This window comes from Neoarius graeffei, chromosome 17, assembly GCF_027579695.1.
Source record: "Neoarius graeffei isolate fNeoGra1 chromosome 17, fNeoGra1.pri, whole genome shotgun sequence".
NCBI lineage: Eukaryota > Metazoa > Chordata > Actinopteri > Siluriformes > Ariidae > Neoarius > Neoarius graeffei.
Genome location: NC_083585.1, coordinates 39,281,343 through 39,296,801, shown reverse-complemented (window position 1 = coordinate 39,296,801; position 15,459 = coordinate 39,281,343). Strand labels below are relative to the sequence as shown.

The following is a 15,459-nucleotide window of genomic DNA, read 5'->3' as shown; positions in this document are numbered from 1 at the left end:
TATTATTATTATTATTATTATTATTATTATTTGCACATTGTTTACCCCTCTGTAGTGCAGTGGTGGTGTTTCTTTCTCCTCATTACTCCTCGCAAAAAAACCACATCTTAAATCCCAATAATGCTTCTTTTCTCAGTTCGCTAACCTTCTTGTCAGCAGAACTATTTTCCTTTATTTCTACAAAGAAGGAACCTAAAGGGTCAAACGAGCAGAGCACGTTAAATGAGTGCTCAGTGGCAGTGTCTTACTATCTAAGAAAACGCTATTTGACTCACTTCTATGTTTTTAATATTTAGTAAACAACACCTTGGTGAGATAGTAGCTTGGCTTTGTTTATGAACAACTAATTTAGGGTTTTGTTTTGTTTAATGGTGGTTACCATTTTTTTTTTTTTTTAGCATACACAGACAAACTTTTGTGCTTTTAGAAAATAACAAGCTGATTAACGGACTAACTAAAACAATCTAAAATAATGTTTTTAATAATTTGGCAGTCTCCCTAATAATAATTATAATAATAATAATTAAAACAGCATCAACAACAACACATGGATGATGATCAAGATTATTATTGTTGTGTAGACTCTCAGAGCACTTTATTAGGAACACCTTTACACTTACTTTCATGCAGTTATCTCATCTCATTATCTCTAGCCGCTTTATCCTGTTCTACAGGGTCGCAGGCAAGCTGGAGCCTATCCCAGCTGACTACGGGCGAAAGGCGGGGTACACCCTGGACAAGCCGCCAGGTCATCACAGGGCTGACACATAGACACAGACAACCATTCACACTCACATTCACACCTACGGTCAATGTTATCTAATCAGCCAATCATGTGGCAGCAGTGCAGTGCATAAGGTCATGCAGATACAGGCCAGCAGCTTCAGGTAATGTTCACAACAAAATTGAGAAAAATTTGTCGGCATTAATTTTGACCATGGCATGATTGTTGGTGCCAGATGGGCTGGTTTGAGTATTTCAGAAACTGCTGATCTAGAATTTTCATGTGAAACAGTCTCTCTAGAGTTTGCTCAGAATAGTACAATGGAGAAAAACCATCCAGTTCTGCGGATGGAAATGCCTTGTTGATGAGAGGTCAACAAAGAATGGCCAGACTTGTTTAAGCGGACAAAAAACCCCCAAAAAACCTGCAGTTAGACAGACAATCACTCTGTACAATTGTGGTGAGTAGAAAAGCATCTCAGAATCCACAACATGTCAAACCTTGAGGTGAATGGTCTACCACAGCAGAAGACTACACAAGTTCCCACTTTGGTAAGCCAAGAACAGAAAGCTGAGGCTGCATTGGGCACAGGCTCACCAAAACTGGACAGTCAAAAACTGGAAAAATGTAGCCTGGTCTGATGAATCTTGATTTCTGCTGAGGCACACAGATGGTAGGGTCAGAATTTGGCACCAAAAGCATGAATTCATGTCCTCAATCTGGCTTGTTTCAACTGTCCAAACTGGTGTAATGGTGTGGGGAATGTTTTCTTGGCACACTTTGGGATCATTAACATCAATCAATAATTGCTTGAATGCCGCAGCCTATCTGAGTATTGTTGCTGACCATGTGCATCCCTTCATGGCCACAATTTGCCCATCTTCTAATGACTACTTCCAGCATGATAATGCACCATGTCACAGGGCAAAAGTCATCTCAAACCGGTTTCATGAACTTGAAAATGAGTTTAGGGAAACCGAATTAATAGAAAGGCTCAGACAAAGGACTGATCCTTGTTACCTTGTTCACCTCTGTCAGTGTTCTTCAGTGGCCTTCCCAGTCACTGATCTGAATCCAATAGAACACCTTTGGGATGTGGGTCAATTGCACCTGGAAAATCTGCAGCAATTACACGATGCAATCATGTTAACATGGACCAGACCCTCAAAAGGATGTTTCCAACATCTTGTGGAATCCATTCCACAAAGAATTGAGGCTGTTTTGAGAGCAAAGGATGCCCTACCCAGTATTTAGTATAGTGTTCCTAATAGTGTTGAGTGTGCATATATAAAAGTAAATTGGTTCATTTAGGTTGCATCCTTCTAATACCCAAGATGGCTGTCCAGTTTGTTTCACCACTGATCAAAGGAAGAGATGGCAGAGCAAACTTGAATGTACTGTGGGTTCTGCTGTGTACAAATGATGATGCTAAAATATCTACCCCTATAAACGTCCACTTTGAATTTAGGGAAGGAAAGGGTATACTGTAGATGGAGAAACTCTGCTAAATAAGGCTCTCAAGACCTTATAGATCCTCAAAGGATGAGTTTGAATTAGAAACATAAGATAATAGTTGTGCATATAAAAGGTAAAATTGCAAGTCATTTTTATAATGTGTTAGAATTTTAGTTGCTTAATTTAAAGGCAATGTATGTTTTTATCAGGAATATCAAGGAAGAAAAAGATGTAATAAACAAGCTGGAATGTTAAGAACTCGCAAACCAAAATTTCAGCATGGGGAAACGTTCATCCAATGAATATCTGATATAAAGGTAGGGAGTGGCAGGGCGATGGTAGCTTTGGTACACACACAAGTGTGTAGTATTAATATAACAGAAAAATAAGAAAGTGGTGGTGAATGTTATGATTTGGAGGGAAACCTAGTTAATGGAAAGGGTCAGACTAACACTACGTTCAGACTGCAACCTGAAACGACCCATATCCGATTTGTTGTGAAATCCGATTTTTTTGTTAGGCCGTTCACATTGCCAATTATATGAGACTTGTATGCGATCTCCAATATGAACGGAAAACGACCCAAAAGTGTCCTGCATGCGCAAATTGACACGTAATAAGCACATCTACGTAATACGTAAAAAAAAAAGCGCACTCTTCATGTTTAATGATTTTTGTTTGTTTGTTTAATTATCTGGTTAGTGTTAAAGTGTGAGGTCTCGTCTGTGTTTTTGTTTCTGAACTGAAATGAAAACGTGTAGCCTGGTAACGAGGGTTGACTCCGAAATGTCTCTCTAATTTCTATATAAGTGCACTACATGTTACTAGGAAGTAATGGATTTTTAAACTCTATATAGTGCACTCGAGCTTCAGTAGGCAGTCATTTGGGATACGGCCGCTGTATTACCAAACTCTTAATTCAGGCTTAATAATTTGCACATATTTATTTCGTCATGTTAATAAACTTTTTCTACATTTTTATAAATATTTATTTAGATTGTTTATAGCCAGCTGAATTCTGCAACTTCTCTCAGCGCTGGCTCAAGGTGCATAAACACCAGTGCAGTTTGCGATGGAGATGAGGCGAGACCTGGCGATGTGGTTTTTGTGGCGGCGGCAGAACTCACACAATAATCTGATTAATGTGGGCAGCAGACTAATGAGACCGGAGGTGTCAAATTACTGGAAATTTCCAGAACAATCTTATAATCTTGTAATACAGGATGGTTTAAGTTATAAATCAGTTATAGAAGCTGTTTTATTTAATCAGGCTAACAGATCAACATCCAGGTCCCTACCAAATCCACTATTAGCTTGATCAATTCTATAAAAGTCTATTTAAATTCTGAAAACTGTACAAACGTTGTTGTTTTCCGCCAAAGAGGCGGGATTAGCCAACGCAGAATAGTGACGTTTGTCTCTTGTTGATGACGTGTAGGTCGCATGAATGCGACCTGTCCGGTCAGACTGCAGTCGCATGTGAAAATAACGGATATGCATCGGATTTAGGACCACATATCCAAGCGGCCTGGGTCGCATGTGAAAAAATCAGATCTGTGTCGTTCAGATTGTCAATAACAAATCGGATACAGGTCACATATGGGCAAAAAAATCGGATATGGGTCGTTTCAGGGTGCAGTCTGAACGTAGTCTAAGAACTGATCCTTTTACCTTGTTCACCTCTGTCAGTGAATGGTTTGTGCTTATTCAGGATATCAAGGTGATATAATTCATTAATATAGCATTAAATCACACAAAAGCAGTATTGTCAGTAATTCCAAAAGTTAAAGGGCAAACTGCTGTTAAGAAAAATACAGAAAAAATAAAGCTGAAGAGTTTATTGAAGGACCATAAAAGGGTTGTTTTTTTCCTATGAAGTGTGCAAAACCCTGTTGGAATGATTCATAAAGATTGTTATTGATTAAGAGCAATTACAATTAAGAAGCTGCAGACCTTTTCAACAATTTGGCTTTGTAAAAGAGGTAGGAAATAGGCCAATACTGTTCCAGGATTGGTACTTTTTATGTAGTAGAAACAGAAGCATAACCAAGAGGCTTGATAATGAGGTAACATACCGTGCCAGTCAAAAGTTTGGACACACCGACTCATTCATCGGTTTTTGTGTATTTTGACCATTTTCTACATTGTAGAACAATACTGAAGACATCAAAACTATGAAATAACGGATGGAACATATCTGAAATTATGTAGTCAACGACAAAAAAAAAAGGTGTTAAAGGTTTCATATTTTAGATTCTTCAAAGTAGCCACTGTTTATCTTGATGATGCTTTGCACGCTATTGGCATTATCTTAAGCAGCTTCATGAGGTAGTCACCTGGAATGCTTTTCAATTAACAGGTGCCTCGTCAAAAGTTAATTAGTGAAATCTCTTGCCTTCTTGATATGTTTGAGACCATCAAATGGTAAGTAGTAAATAATAAAAATACAAGTGTATTTGTATAGTGGTTTTAACAATATACACTGCTGCACAACAGCTTTACAGAAAAATAAAGATTTTAAACATATGAACTAAGAAATTTATCCCTAATGAGCAAGCCTGAGGCGATGGTGACAACGAAAAACTCCCCAAGATGACATAAGGAAGAAAGCCTGAGAGGAACCAGACTCAAAAGGGAACCCATACTCATTTGGGTGATAAGAGAGCATGATTATAAATAACTTGCTTCTATAAGTGTGTTCTGTATGGTCAAAAAGTGCAATTGTGTCACCAGGAAGTTCATTATACTTTTATATGAAGTCTATTTTGTTGAAGTTATCAACTGTTCACTGATAGTGTGGAAACACTGTTCATGACAACTGCAGTCCTAAAGTTATCAGGGCAATTATAGTCCTAAGCCATCGTAGCAAAACCGTTTGCGTTAAGTCTCCAGAGCCATCTTCTAGAAATATCTTTAGGCTGCCCATATGGGCCATCCACCACAGAAGTGAAATGATGAGAACCTGAGCCAGAAGTAGGGCATCAGGATGAATCAAGCAGGTCTGAAGAACAAGAGAGGTCATCTTCATTTACGAACAGCGTGTGTTGTGCGCTATATGCAAGTAGGGACTTCAGCAAGACTATGACCGTATAACTAAAAGGGCGAGCCAAAAGGTAACACAGACATGGGGCTGCCCTGGGACATAAAGCTAAACAGCCACTCCACAATCAACAAACCTGAGTGAATGTGTGAGAGTGGGGGATGGGGGAGGGGAGATGACGGCAGCCATACATTCCAGTTTACCAAAACATTCTATGAGCAAGAACCTTCCAGATCTTCTCCTTTATTTAATAAAAAGCTATAAACAAAAGGCTTGATGAAACAAATACGTATTCAGCTTAGACTTAAACGCTGAGACTGTGTCCGAGTCCCAGACACTATTTGGAAGGCTGTTTCATAACTGTGGCGCTTTGTAAGAGAAGGCTCTGTCCCCTGCTGTAGCCTTCATTATTTGAGGCACCAACAAACAGCCTGCACCTTTTGATGTAAGTAGGTGTAATTTGTCATAAAGGACCAGAAGTTCACTCAGGTACTGTGGCGCGAGACCTTTCAGTGCTTTATAGGTCAGTAGTAGTATTTTATAATCAATGCAAAATTTGATTGGAAGCCAATGCAGTGTGAAAAAGATAGGGGTGGTCATATCTTCTGGTTTTAGTAAGGACTCTTGTTGTTGCATGTTGGACTAACTGGATCTTGTGTATGTGCCTACTGAAACATTTAGACAGTAAGGCATTAAAATAATCCAGCCTAGAGGTAACAAAAGCATGAGCTAGTTAATCTGCATCGTGTAGTGACATCTTAGCAATATTTCTGAGATGAAAGCAGGCTATCCAAGTAATAATATCTCCATGAGTTTCAAATGAAAGACTGGAGTCACTGATCAAACCAAGGTCTTTTACTGCTGCACATGATGAAACAGAAAGGCCATCCAGAGTTACTATGTAATCATAGTACATATGTCAGGAATGGCGAACTGAGGTGAAGTGAGGACCCAAGAGCAGACTCAGAAAACAGGCAGTGCAAAGAGAAAACTTCTTTAATGAAGTAGATGGCAGAAAGGCAAAAGGTACAGTAGGGCTCAGGCAAAAATCGGTAGTCATAAAACAGGCCAGGAGGTCAAAAACGCAGAGGAGCAGGTAGACACTATCAGGGACAAAAAAACAGGACAGAAAAATCTTCACTAAAACTGATGAACATAGGGACAAGGGAAATCCAGGCAGAGGTAGCAAAGGGCACAATTCAAAAGAACAGGCAGGCAAAAACGGTGACAAAAAACTGGACAGAAAAACTTGACAAAAAACAAGGAAAATTTCAGGCAGGGGGAATCAAGAAGACACAGTACCAATGAGCTGTAGTGAGGCGAGGAAAGTCTACAAGAGACAGTCTGGCAAATGGAGTAGCTCCAAACAGTTCTTAAAAAGCCCTGGCTGATGGGAGAGGAATGGTAGCAGGGCGTGGGAGTGCCGCTTCAGGAAATGGCCTTCAGCAAGGCAGGACCGAATTCCTGTCCTGGAGCCAGCATGGAAGTCCCACAATCTAAGGCATGGATGGACTGGACCAGACTGTGACAACATGACACATATTAAAAAAAACAAACAAACAGTGGGCCAAAGATAGAACCTTGTGAAACACCAAACTTTAGCTTAGTGTGCATAGTGGAGTCACAATTTACATCAACAAACTGATAATGACCAGTTAAATAAGACCTGAGCCAGGAGAGGGCCGATCCCTTAACTCCAGTGATGTTTTCTAGTCTATCAAGGAGAATGGTATGATCAGTGATGTCAAAAGCTGTGTTAAGGTCAAGCAGCACAAGCAAGGAGACACAACCTTGATCAGAGGCCAGTTGTAGGTAATTTACTAATTAATCAGTGCTGTCTCTCAGCTAAGATCAGGGCTGAATCTTTACTGATAGATTTCATGAATGCTATGCTTATGTATTACTTTACATGGCATTTAGCATACACTCTTATCCAGAGCAATGTACAACGAGTGCAAAAGTCATATGTAGGTACTTGTATGAGCATACCTCCTGTGCCACAACTTTTTCTAAGATCTTGGGGATAAAGGGGAGGTTTGATATTGACCTACTGGTGCATCTCAAACAATTATAATACGTATTGTAGGAAAAGTTCAATATTTTCCATTAGTTATTTAAGAAAGTGAAAATTTAATATATTGTAGACTCATTACACAAAATGTTTCAAGCATTTTTCTATTTTACTTTTGATAATTATGGACTACAGTGCAAAACAAATGAAAAAGCATATCTCAAAATATGAGTATTTCATTTTGAGTTTGAGTAAAACAGTATAAATACTGTGTATCTCTTGGTCAAGTTCAGTACACACAACTTCAGTCATGGGGAAGACTGCTGAGTTGACAGCTGTCCAGAAGATGATCATCGACACCCTCCACAAGGAAGGTAAGTCACAGAAGGTCATTGATAAAAAGGTTGGCTGGAAAGATGCACAAGCAACAGGGATGACCGCAGCCATGAGAAAATTGTCAAGAAAAGTCAATTCAAGAACTTGGGAGAGCTTCACAAATTTTGGTGTCAGTGCATCAAGAGCCACCACGCATAGACCTCTTCAGAAAAGGGGCTACAACTGTCGCATTCCTAATATCAAGCCACTCCTGAACCAGAGACAAGGCCAGAAGTGTCTTACTGTAGGACTTTGATTTCCAAATGGAATACAAAATTTTTCATCTGAAAAGAGGACTTTGGACCACTGAGCAACAGTCCAGTTCTTTCTCTCCTTAGTCCTAAGGAGAGGAAAAAACTGGATTGTTGCTCAGTGGTCCAAAGTCCTCTTTTCAGATGAAAGTAAATTTTGTATTTCATTTGGAAATCAAGGTCCTAGAGTCGGCAGCACGGTGGTGTAATGGTTAGCACTGTCGCCTCACAGCAAGAAGGTTCTGGGTTCGAGCCCAGTGGCCGGCGAGGGCCTTTCTGTGTGGAGTTGGCATGTTCTCCCCATGTCTGCGTGGGTTTCCTCCGGGTGCTCCAGTTCCCCCACAGTCCAAAGACATGCAGGTTTGGTTAATTGGTGGCTCTAAATTGACCATAGGTGTGAATGTGAGTGTGAATGGTTGTTTGTCTCTGTGTCAGCCCTGCGATAACCTGGCGACTTGTCCAAGGTGTACCCTGCCTGTCGTCCATAGTCATCTGGGATAGGCTCCAGCTTGCCTGCAACCCTGTAGAACAGGATAAGCAGCTACAGTACAGATAATGGATGGATGGTCCTAGAGTCTGGAGGAAGAGTGAAGAGGCACAGAATCCAAGGTGTTTGAAGTCCAGTGTGAAGTTTCCACAGTCTGTGATGATTTGGGGTGCCATGTCATCTGCTGGTGTTGGTCCACTGCGTTTTATCAAGTCCAAAGTCAAGACAGCTGTCTACCAGGAGATTTTAGAGCACTTCATGCTTCCATCTGCTGACAAGCTTTATGGAGATGCAAATTTCCTTTTCCAGCAGGACTTAGCACCTGCTGGTAAAAACTACTGCAAAAACTGCCAAATGGTTTGCTGACCATGACATTATTGTGCTTGATTGGCCAGTCAACTCACCTGACCTGAACCCCATGGAGAATCTTAGAGGTATTGTCAAGAGGAAGATGAGAAACACCCGACCAAAAAATACAGATGAGCTGAAGGCCTCTATCAAAGCAACCTAGGCTTCAACATCAACTCCGCAGTGCCACAGGTTGATCGCGTCCATGCTACGCTGCACTGATGCAGTAATTCATGGTAAAGGAGCCTCAACCAAGTATTGAGTGTATAAATTAACATACTTTTCAGAAGTTGGACATTTCTGCATTGTAAATTCTTTTTTTGATTGATCTTAGGAAACATTCTAATAATGTGAAAGCCTGCATTTCTGATTTTCATGAGCTATAACCATAACCAACAAAATTAAAACAAAAAAGTCTTGAAATATTTCACTTTGTGTAATGAATATAGAATATATGAAAGTTTACCTTTTTGAATTAAATTACAAAAAAAAAAGAACTTTTTCACAATATTCTAATTGTTTGCGATGCACTAGTATAGTTGGACAGGTGATGGGGTCAAGGTCCAGTTTGTAATCCGTATAAATACAGTAAATCACCCTGTTCGACAACTGTAGTAATCCATATTATGCCAAGAACCACTCAACTAAGTAAAGAGAAATGACAGTCCATCATTACTTTAAGACACAAAGTGTCTTTTAATTAATAAAAAAAACTAATGAATTAGAAGACATGTGTCCATACTTTTGATTGGTACTATATAAGAGCACAGATGACTAAAAATACTTCCTGATAGGTCAGGCAGAAGCAAGATCAAACAGGCAGACAGATGAATTAGATTTGTGTACAAGCTCAGAAATGAGATCAGTATCGGTGGAAGACTGACAGAGGTTTGTTTAGGAGGATATTATAATCAAGTGCTGAGTGGACCGAGGGGAACTGCCCATATACTTTGTTCCCAAAGCTGGGAGAATCGATAGAGGAATGATGAAAAAGTTTAGAGGGGTGTAAAAGTTTGGCAGTAGTTTAAAAAAATTGTGTTGGGCTTACATCTAGTACCATTAAATACAGAAGAAATGTATAACGACTAGGCATTGTTTAAAGTTGCTTGGAATAAGCTACTGAGGCCAGATTCTTGTAAAGATGCTCAGACATGCCAGTTGATTTTAAAAGCACAGAAGGAACAGGTCTCATTTTTAATGGGACCACCTGGTCAAATACAGTTTATCAGAGATGGAGAGCATGATCAAGACTGAGCGGAGATGGAGACATAAGGGGAGACTAAAAGATTAGAGAACAAGCTTGACAGCACTGATATTGCAGCAGGAATGGAAAAGCAAGCAATAGCTTTGATGAGAATGTCCTCAGATACACTGATTAAAGTTTCAGAAACTGAAATGGTTTACATTTATGGATTTTTTTTTCATAATAGACGGCATAGGGCTGAGGACGAAAGACGCTGTAATTAATTCTCTGAATGTTGTTGGGAGCAATGATTTGCTATTCCTGTCCATTTGCAAAGATGACTTGGACAGTAGAATATGATGAGAAATAAACAGTAAGCCATGATCTGGTTGAGCAGTGGATGTACAAAAAGCGTCAATAATGCCAAGTGACCAGCATATCATAACAAGAACCAGAAAGTAAGGTCAACATAAGATAAGGAGTTGTTCAGGTGTGTGCAAACTTGTTTTACTCTCACTCCCACTCATTCCAGAAGGAATTCTGACCAATCCGACCAGCTAACCAATCCAGATTGCTCATGCAGTTGTCATTTTTGTTTTCTAATGAACTTGGTTTTCCCAAAATGTAACTAAATTATTAATTAAACCCAGAGCAGTACTGATCAGGATAAAAAATGGTTTCTAAAGATGAATGAATGAACAATGTAAATGCATCACATAGCACCACTCAAGCACCCAATACACGCTTATGTTAATGACGTGGCTATTTTGGCCTGCAAGCTTCATATCTGAATGCCACTCCTGCCTGCATGAAAGCAAAAACTGCCCATTCCTGTGACTTAGTTGTTCCTGGTGTATACCATAGTCTAAGTATGCAAGTAAGCCAATTACAACTAATCCCAAATTAAATTAAATGAATGAATTTGGGGGGATGCAAAGTAGAAAGAGTAGTCATCCAGTAGAAACCATGGGAAAGCTCATGTATGAACAAGAAACCTCTCACTATGCTATGTTTGCCAATCCACTTAGCCATACACCAACCAAACAAATGAACATTAGAGAAACAACAAGGAGTAGTGAAATCATATGACAGAGTATTGTTCATTTGTGTGTTTTCTTTTATTTTAAGGATGTGTCTGGTATGCCCATGTTATGTCGACCCGTGCAGGAGGGAGGCAGTGGCTTTGACTACAGGCTGGCCATGGCTATTCCTGACAAGTGGATCCAGGTAGATTTGATTTAACTTAAAATTGCATGTGATATAACAGTAAACACTTCCCTCCCTGATGCTTTACCACACTGCTGATGCTGTGCAACTGTATGTCCTATGCTTGTGGGTTAAAATATTTATCTGGTATCATACCAACCAACTGATACTTTTTTTTTGCTTAAATCTCTTTCCATTTATGTGCCTCTTTAAATTTTACTTACTGAAAAAGTAGTATATAAGTGACCAAAGTAAAAGTAGATCATACTAAAGTGCTTGGTTTGGAGGCCAGATCTGAGTATTTCTGCCAAATACAGTATGTCTGCCTGATTCTTCATGCCATACAGTACATGATGACTAGTGAATTCTGGAACAAAAGAATCTGATTTCCCGTCAGCCTCCAATACATGGGGGAGTCATTGACCTGTGTTGCAGGAGGCACCCATCATGTAGACATTTTAGTCTAAAGGTGGCAGGGACGGTGCCAGGGTTTTAAAGCCTAGTTGCACAAAGTGTCTCTCGTGTCTCAAATGTTTATTGTGGTTGTGATTCAGGAGCAATCTTCAAACTTCTTCATATAAAATAGTTGTTTGTTTTAATGTGATCCTTTGCAGTTAAGTTATTCATATTTTGATATGTTGATGAATTTCTTTCTTTCTTTCTTTCTTTCTTTCTTTCTTTCTTTCTTTCTTTCTTTCTTTCTTTCTTTCTTTCTACAGTAAGTGTCAATGTTTGACAGTAATAAGTAGATACTTGTCCTTCTCCCTTGTCTTTTTCAGATAATTATGGCTAATTAAAACACACACACAAAAAAAATATATATATATATCAATTAACAGCCATGTTACATTTCTGGTATTTTTTTCTTCTTCACTGTAAGGATCTTTTTGCATGAACTGGTAATTAGAAAAGCCCAAGATGTCCAAAAGCAAACCTTAAAGTGTATATTCTGGACCAATTTCGGGTTTTTTTATATGAAAGTATGTCCCTTTACACACTCATCCAGAAGGGTAATTTTGCACAAGGCCATCTGTCTACAGCAGAAAAAAATAAAATAACAAAATGCGTCTGAAAAAATCCCAAGCGAGTCTGGAGCCAGATTCGTGACGTTACCTGCGGAAGCGCCAGCAGGCTGTGCGAACTTGTACAGTTTCAGTGCACAGCCTGTGTAGACCAAGCGCTCCCATTTCTCTCTCATTGTCCGGTCTTTTGGAAAACGATGAGTACTAATCCCATCATGATTGGTGTTGCTACACCCTCCTACGATACATCTGTTAACCATTTTAATAATTACGCGATAACGTTGAAGAAATTTGTAGAAAACCACCAGGTCGTTTTCTCATAAACAAACCAGTGCTGACGTAGAATTCAGAGGGAGGCGTCCCGCACGCGACGTCACGAAAATCAATGTTTGCCGGGAAATCCAAATGCCAAGTTTTTTCAGAGGCGGACCAATTCGCCTCAAATGGCTTGATTTCAACTGAATTTTTCTGGTATTGCGCAAGGTAAAAAAAATTGTGCAAAATGTGACAGATATTTGACCAAAGTTTAATATAAAATAGGAGAATTACATTGATCTTGCTCCTGAATTTACCCGGGATACGCACTTTAAAAGATTTGTATGCAGTTGTCATCAAATAATGACCTTCCATTTTCTTCCAAATGTCAAGGACATATACTGTACAGCTATTACTCATGTGATGTGGTTTCTTAATTTTTTCCATAGCTGTATATTTACAAGGCCCTGTTGTTTTAAGTCAGTTGTTCTGTGCATGTGCTCATGGTGTAGATTTGTTGAGGCTTTGGAATGTAAAAAGCTTGTCTTTTTACCATGGCCTCTATGTTCAAAGCTTATTAACAAACCAAAAATGCAACAGCAAAACCACAAACACAATGCAAAGCCACAAAAAATGACAGCAGAACGAGTGTTTAAGTTTTTTTTCTTTTTTCTTTTTTGCTGTTGTGGTTTGTTAATGTGCTTTTGCAGTTACTGGCAATCATAACTTCACCAAGGCAATACTAGCAGAGTTTAGATTTTAACTTTTCTTGCTTTACATACCTCTCTGCTCTGACCCAGATTTGCATACTGCATTAGTGACAACATTCGTTTTTGAAATGCTGAAGATGATGATGAACATTGATACTGTACCGTTTTTTCATGATCCTAATGCAATTTCATCCTCATCTGTTTTTCAGCATTTTCCAACATATTGCTAGCAGGTTTTGTGCAAATATGAAGAATATAGATTTTAAGTCCTCGGTTGGTTCAGCAACACGTGCCGCCATTTTGCATGCTGGAAATGTAAAAACTACGGTGTTAGTACAGTAATATAAGCACTAATTATATTTAACAGTTATTTAATGAAATCGAGTCGTACATGAGCTTATAGCCAAGGAGGTGCGTAGCACCGAGTCGGCTATAAGCCATGTATGACGAGATTGAGCGGAATAACTGTTTTATTCTATCCACATTCAATGGATTTTGATAAACAGAACATTTTTATTATTTGCAAATTTGATAAATTAAAAACTTTATACAAAACATCCAACAAAATCATTTCCACTTAGAATGTAAACAAACTGGCGAAATGACAGGAGCAATTTGTGAAAAATGCGATAATTGTTGAATTTTTTTTAAAACATACATTCTTACCATCAAATACTTTCAATTCATATTTTGTTACACTTTTTTTGTATTTTTGGGGGTTTTGTTTTCGAGTAGACTTTTTTAAATTTTGTCCTTGGTTCGTTCAGCAACACGTGCCGCCATTTTGTTTATCTCCACTCGCGGTATATGAGCTGATAGCGAAGTAGTAGAGTAGCCAATCAGAGTGTGCGATTGCTCATATCCAGTGAATGTCAATAGAATAAAGCTTAATGTACATAGTAACTAATGTGAAAAATAACATGTAAACTTTAGCACTTAATGATAAGAAGTAACATGATGGTAGTAAATGTTACCTAACTGCTTCCATAAGTGCATGTAACTGTGCCTAAACAAAATAGGGAAGTACAGGTAAAATGATACATCTCATCTCATCTTCCGTTTATCCGGAGCCGGGTCGCGGAGGCAGCAGTGTGAGCATGGAAGCCCAAACTTCCCTCTCCCCAGACACCTCGGCCAGCTCCTCGGGAAGAACACTGAGGCGTTCCCAGGGCAGCCGAGAGACATAGTCCCTCCAGCGTGTCCTGGGTCTTCCCTGGGGCCTCCTCCCGGGGGCACATGCCTGGAACACCTCCCCAGGGAGGCGTCCAGGAGGCATCTGAAAGAGATGCCCAAGCCACCACAGCTGATTCCACTTGATGTGGAGTAGCAGCGGCTCTACTCCGAGCTCCTCCCAAGTGATTGTGCTTCTCACCCTATTTCTAAGGGAGCGCCCAGCCACCCTGCAAAGGAAACTCAATTCGGCCGCTTGTATCCGCGATCTTGTTCTTTCGGTCATTACCCAAAGCTCATGACCATAGGTAAGACTCGGAACGTAGATCGACCAGTAAATCGAGAACTTTGCCTTTTGGCTCAGCTCCTTCACCACAACGGACCGGTAAAGCGACCACATCACTGCGGAGGCTGCACCGATTCGCCTGTCGATCTCACGCTCCATCCTTCCCTCACTCGTGAACAAGATCCCGAGATACTTAAACTCCTCCACTTGAGGCAGGACTTCTCCATCAACCTGGAGAGGGCAAGCCACCCTTTTCCGGTCGAGAACCATGGCCTCGGACTTGGAGGTGCTGATTCTTATCCCAGCCATTTCACACTCGACTGCAAACCGCCCCTGTGCATGCTGAAGGTTCTGGTTTGAAGAAGCCAACAGGACAACATCATCTGCAAAAAGCAGAGATGAAATCCTGTGGTGCCCAACCAGGACTCCCTCCGGCCCCTGGCTGCGCCTAGAAATTCTGTCCATAAAAATTATGAACAGAACCGGTGACAAAGGGCAGCCCTGCCCATGCACTGGGAACAGGTCTGACTTACTGCCAGCAATGCGAACCAGACTCCTGCTCCGTTCGTACAGGGGCTGGACAGCTCTTAGCAAAGAGCCCCGAACCCCATACTCCCGAAGCACCCCCCACAGAATACCACGAGGGACACGGTCGAATGCCTTCTCCAGATCCACAAAGCACATGTGAACTGGTTGGGCAAACTCCCATGAACCCTCGATCACCGTATGAAGGGTATAGACCTGGTCCAGTGTTCCGCAACCAGGACGAAAACCGCATTATTCCTCCTGGATCTGAGGTTCGACTATCGGCCAAATTCTCCTCTCCAGTACCCTGGAGTAAACCTTCCTGGGGAGGCTGAGAAGTGTGATTCCCCTATAATTGGTGCACACTCTCCGGTCCCCTTTCTTCACCACCCACAGAGGTAGTAGTAGGGG

General features: G+C 40.3%; 1 protein-coding gene across 1 annotated transcript in view; it reads left to right on the top strand.

Annotated features, from left to right (window-relative positions):
* The window catches only part of gbe1b (glucan (1,4-alpha-), branching enzyme 1b), a 293,413-nt gene that overhangs the window by 132,589 nt on the left and 145,365 nt on the right, over positions 1 to 15,459 (top strand). Inside the window, 1 exon segment of the mRNA XM_060898133.1 lies at positions 11,003 to 11,101. Within this exon segment, the coding sequence (XP_060754116.1) occupies positions 11,003 to 11,101 (99 nt within the window).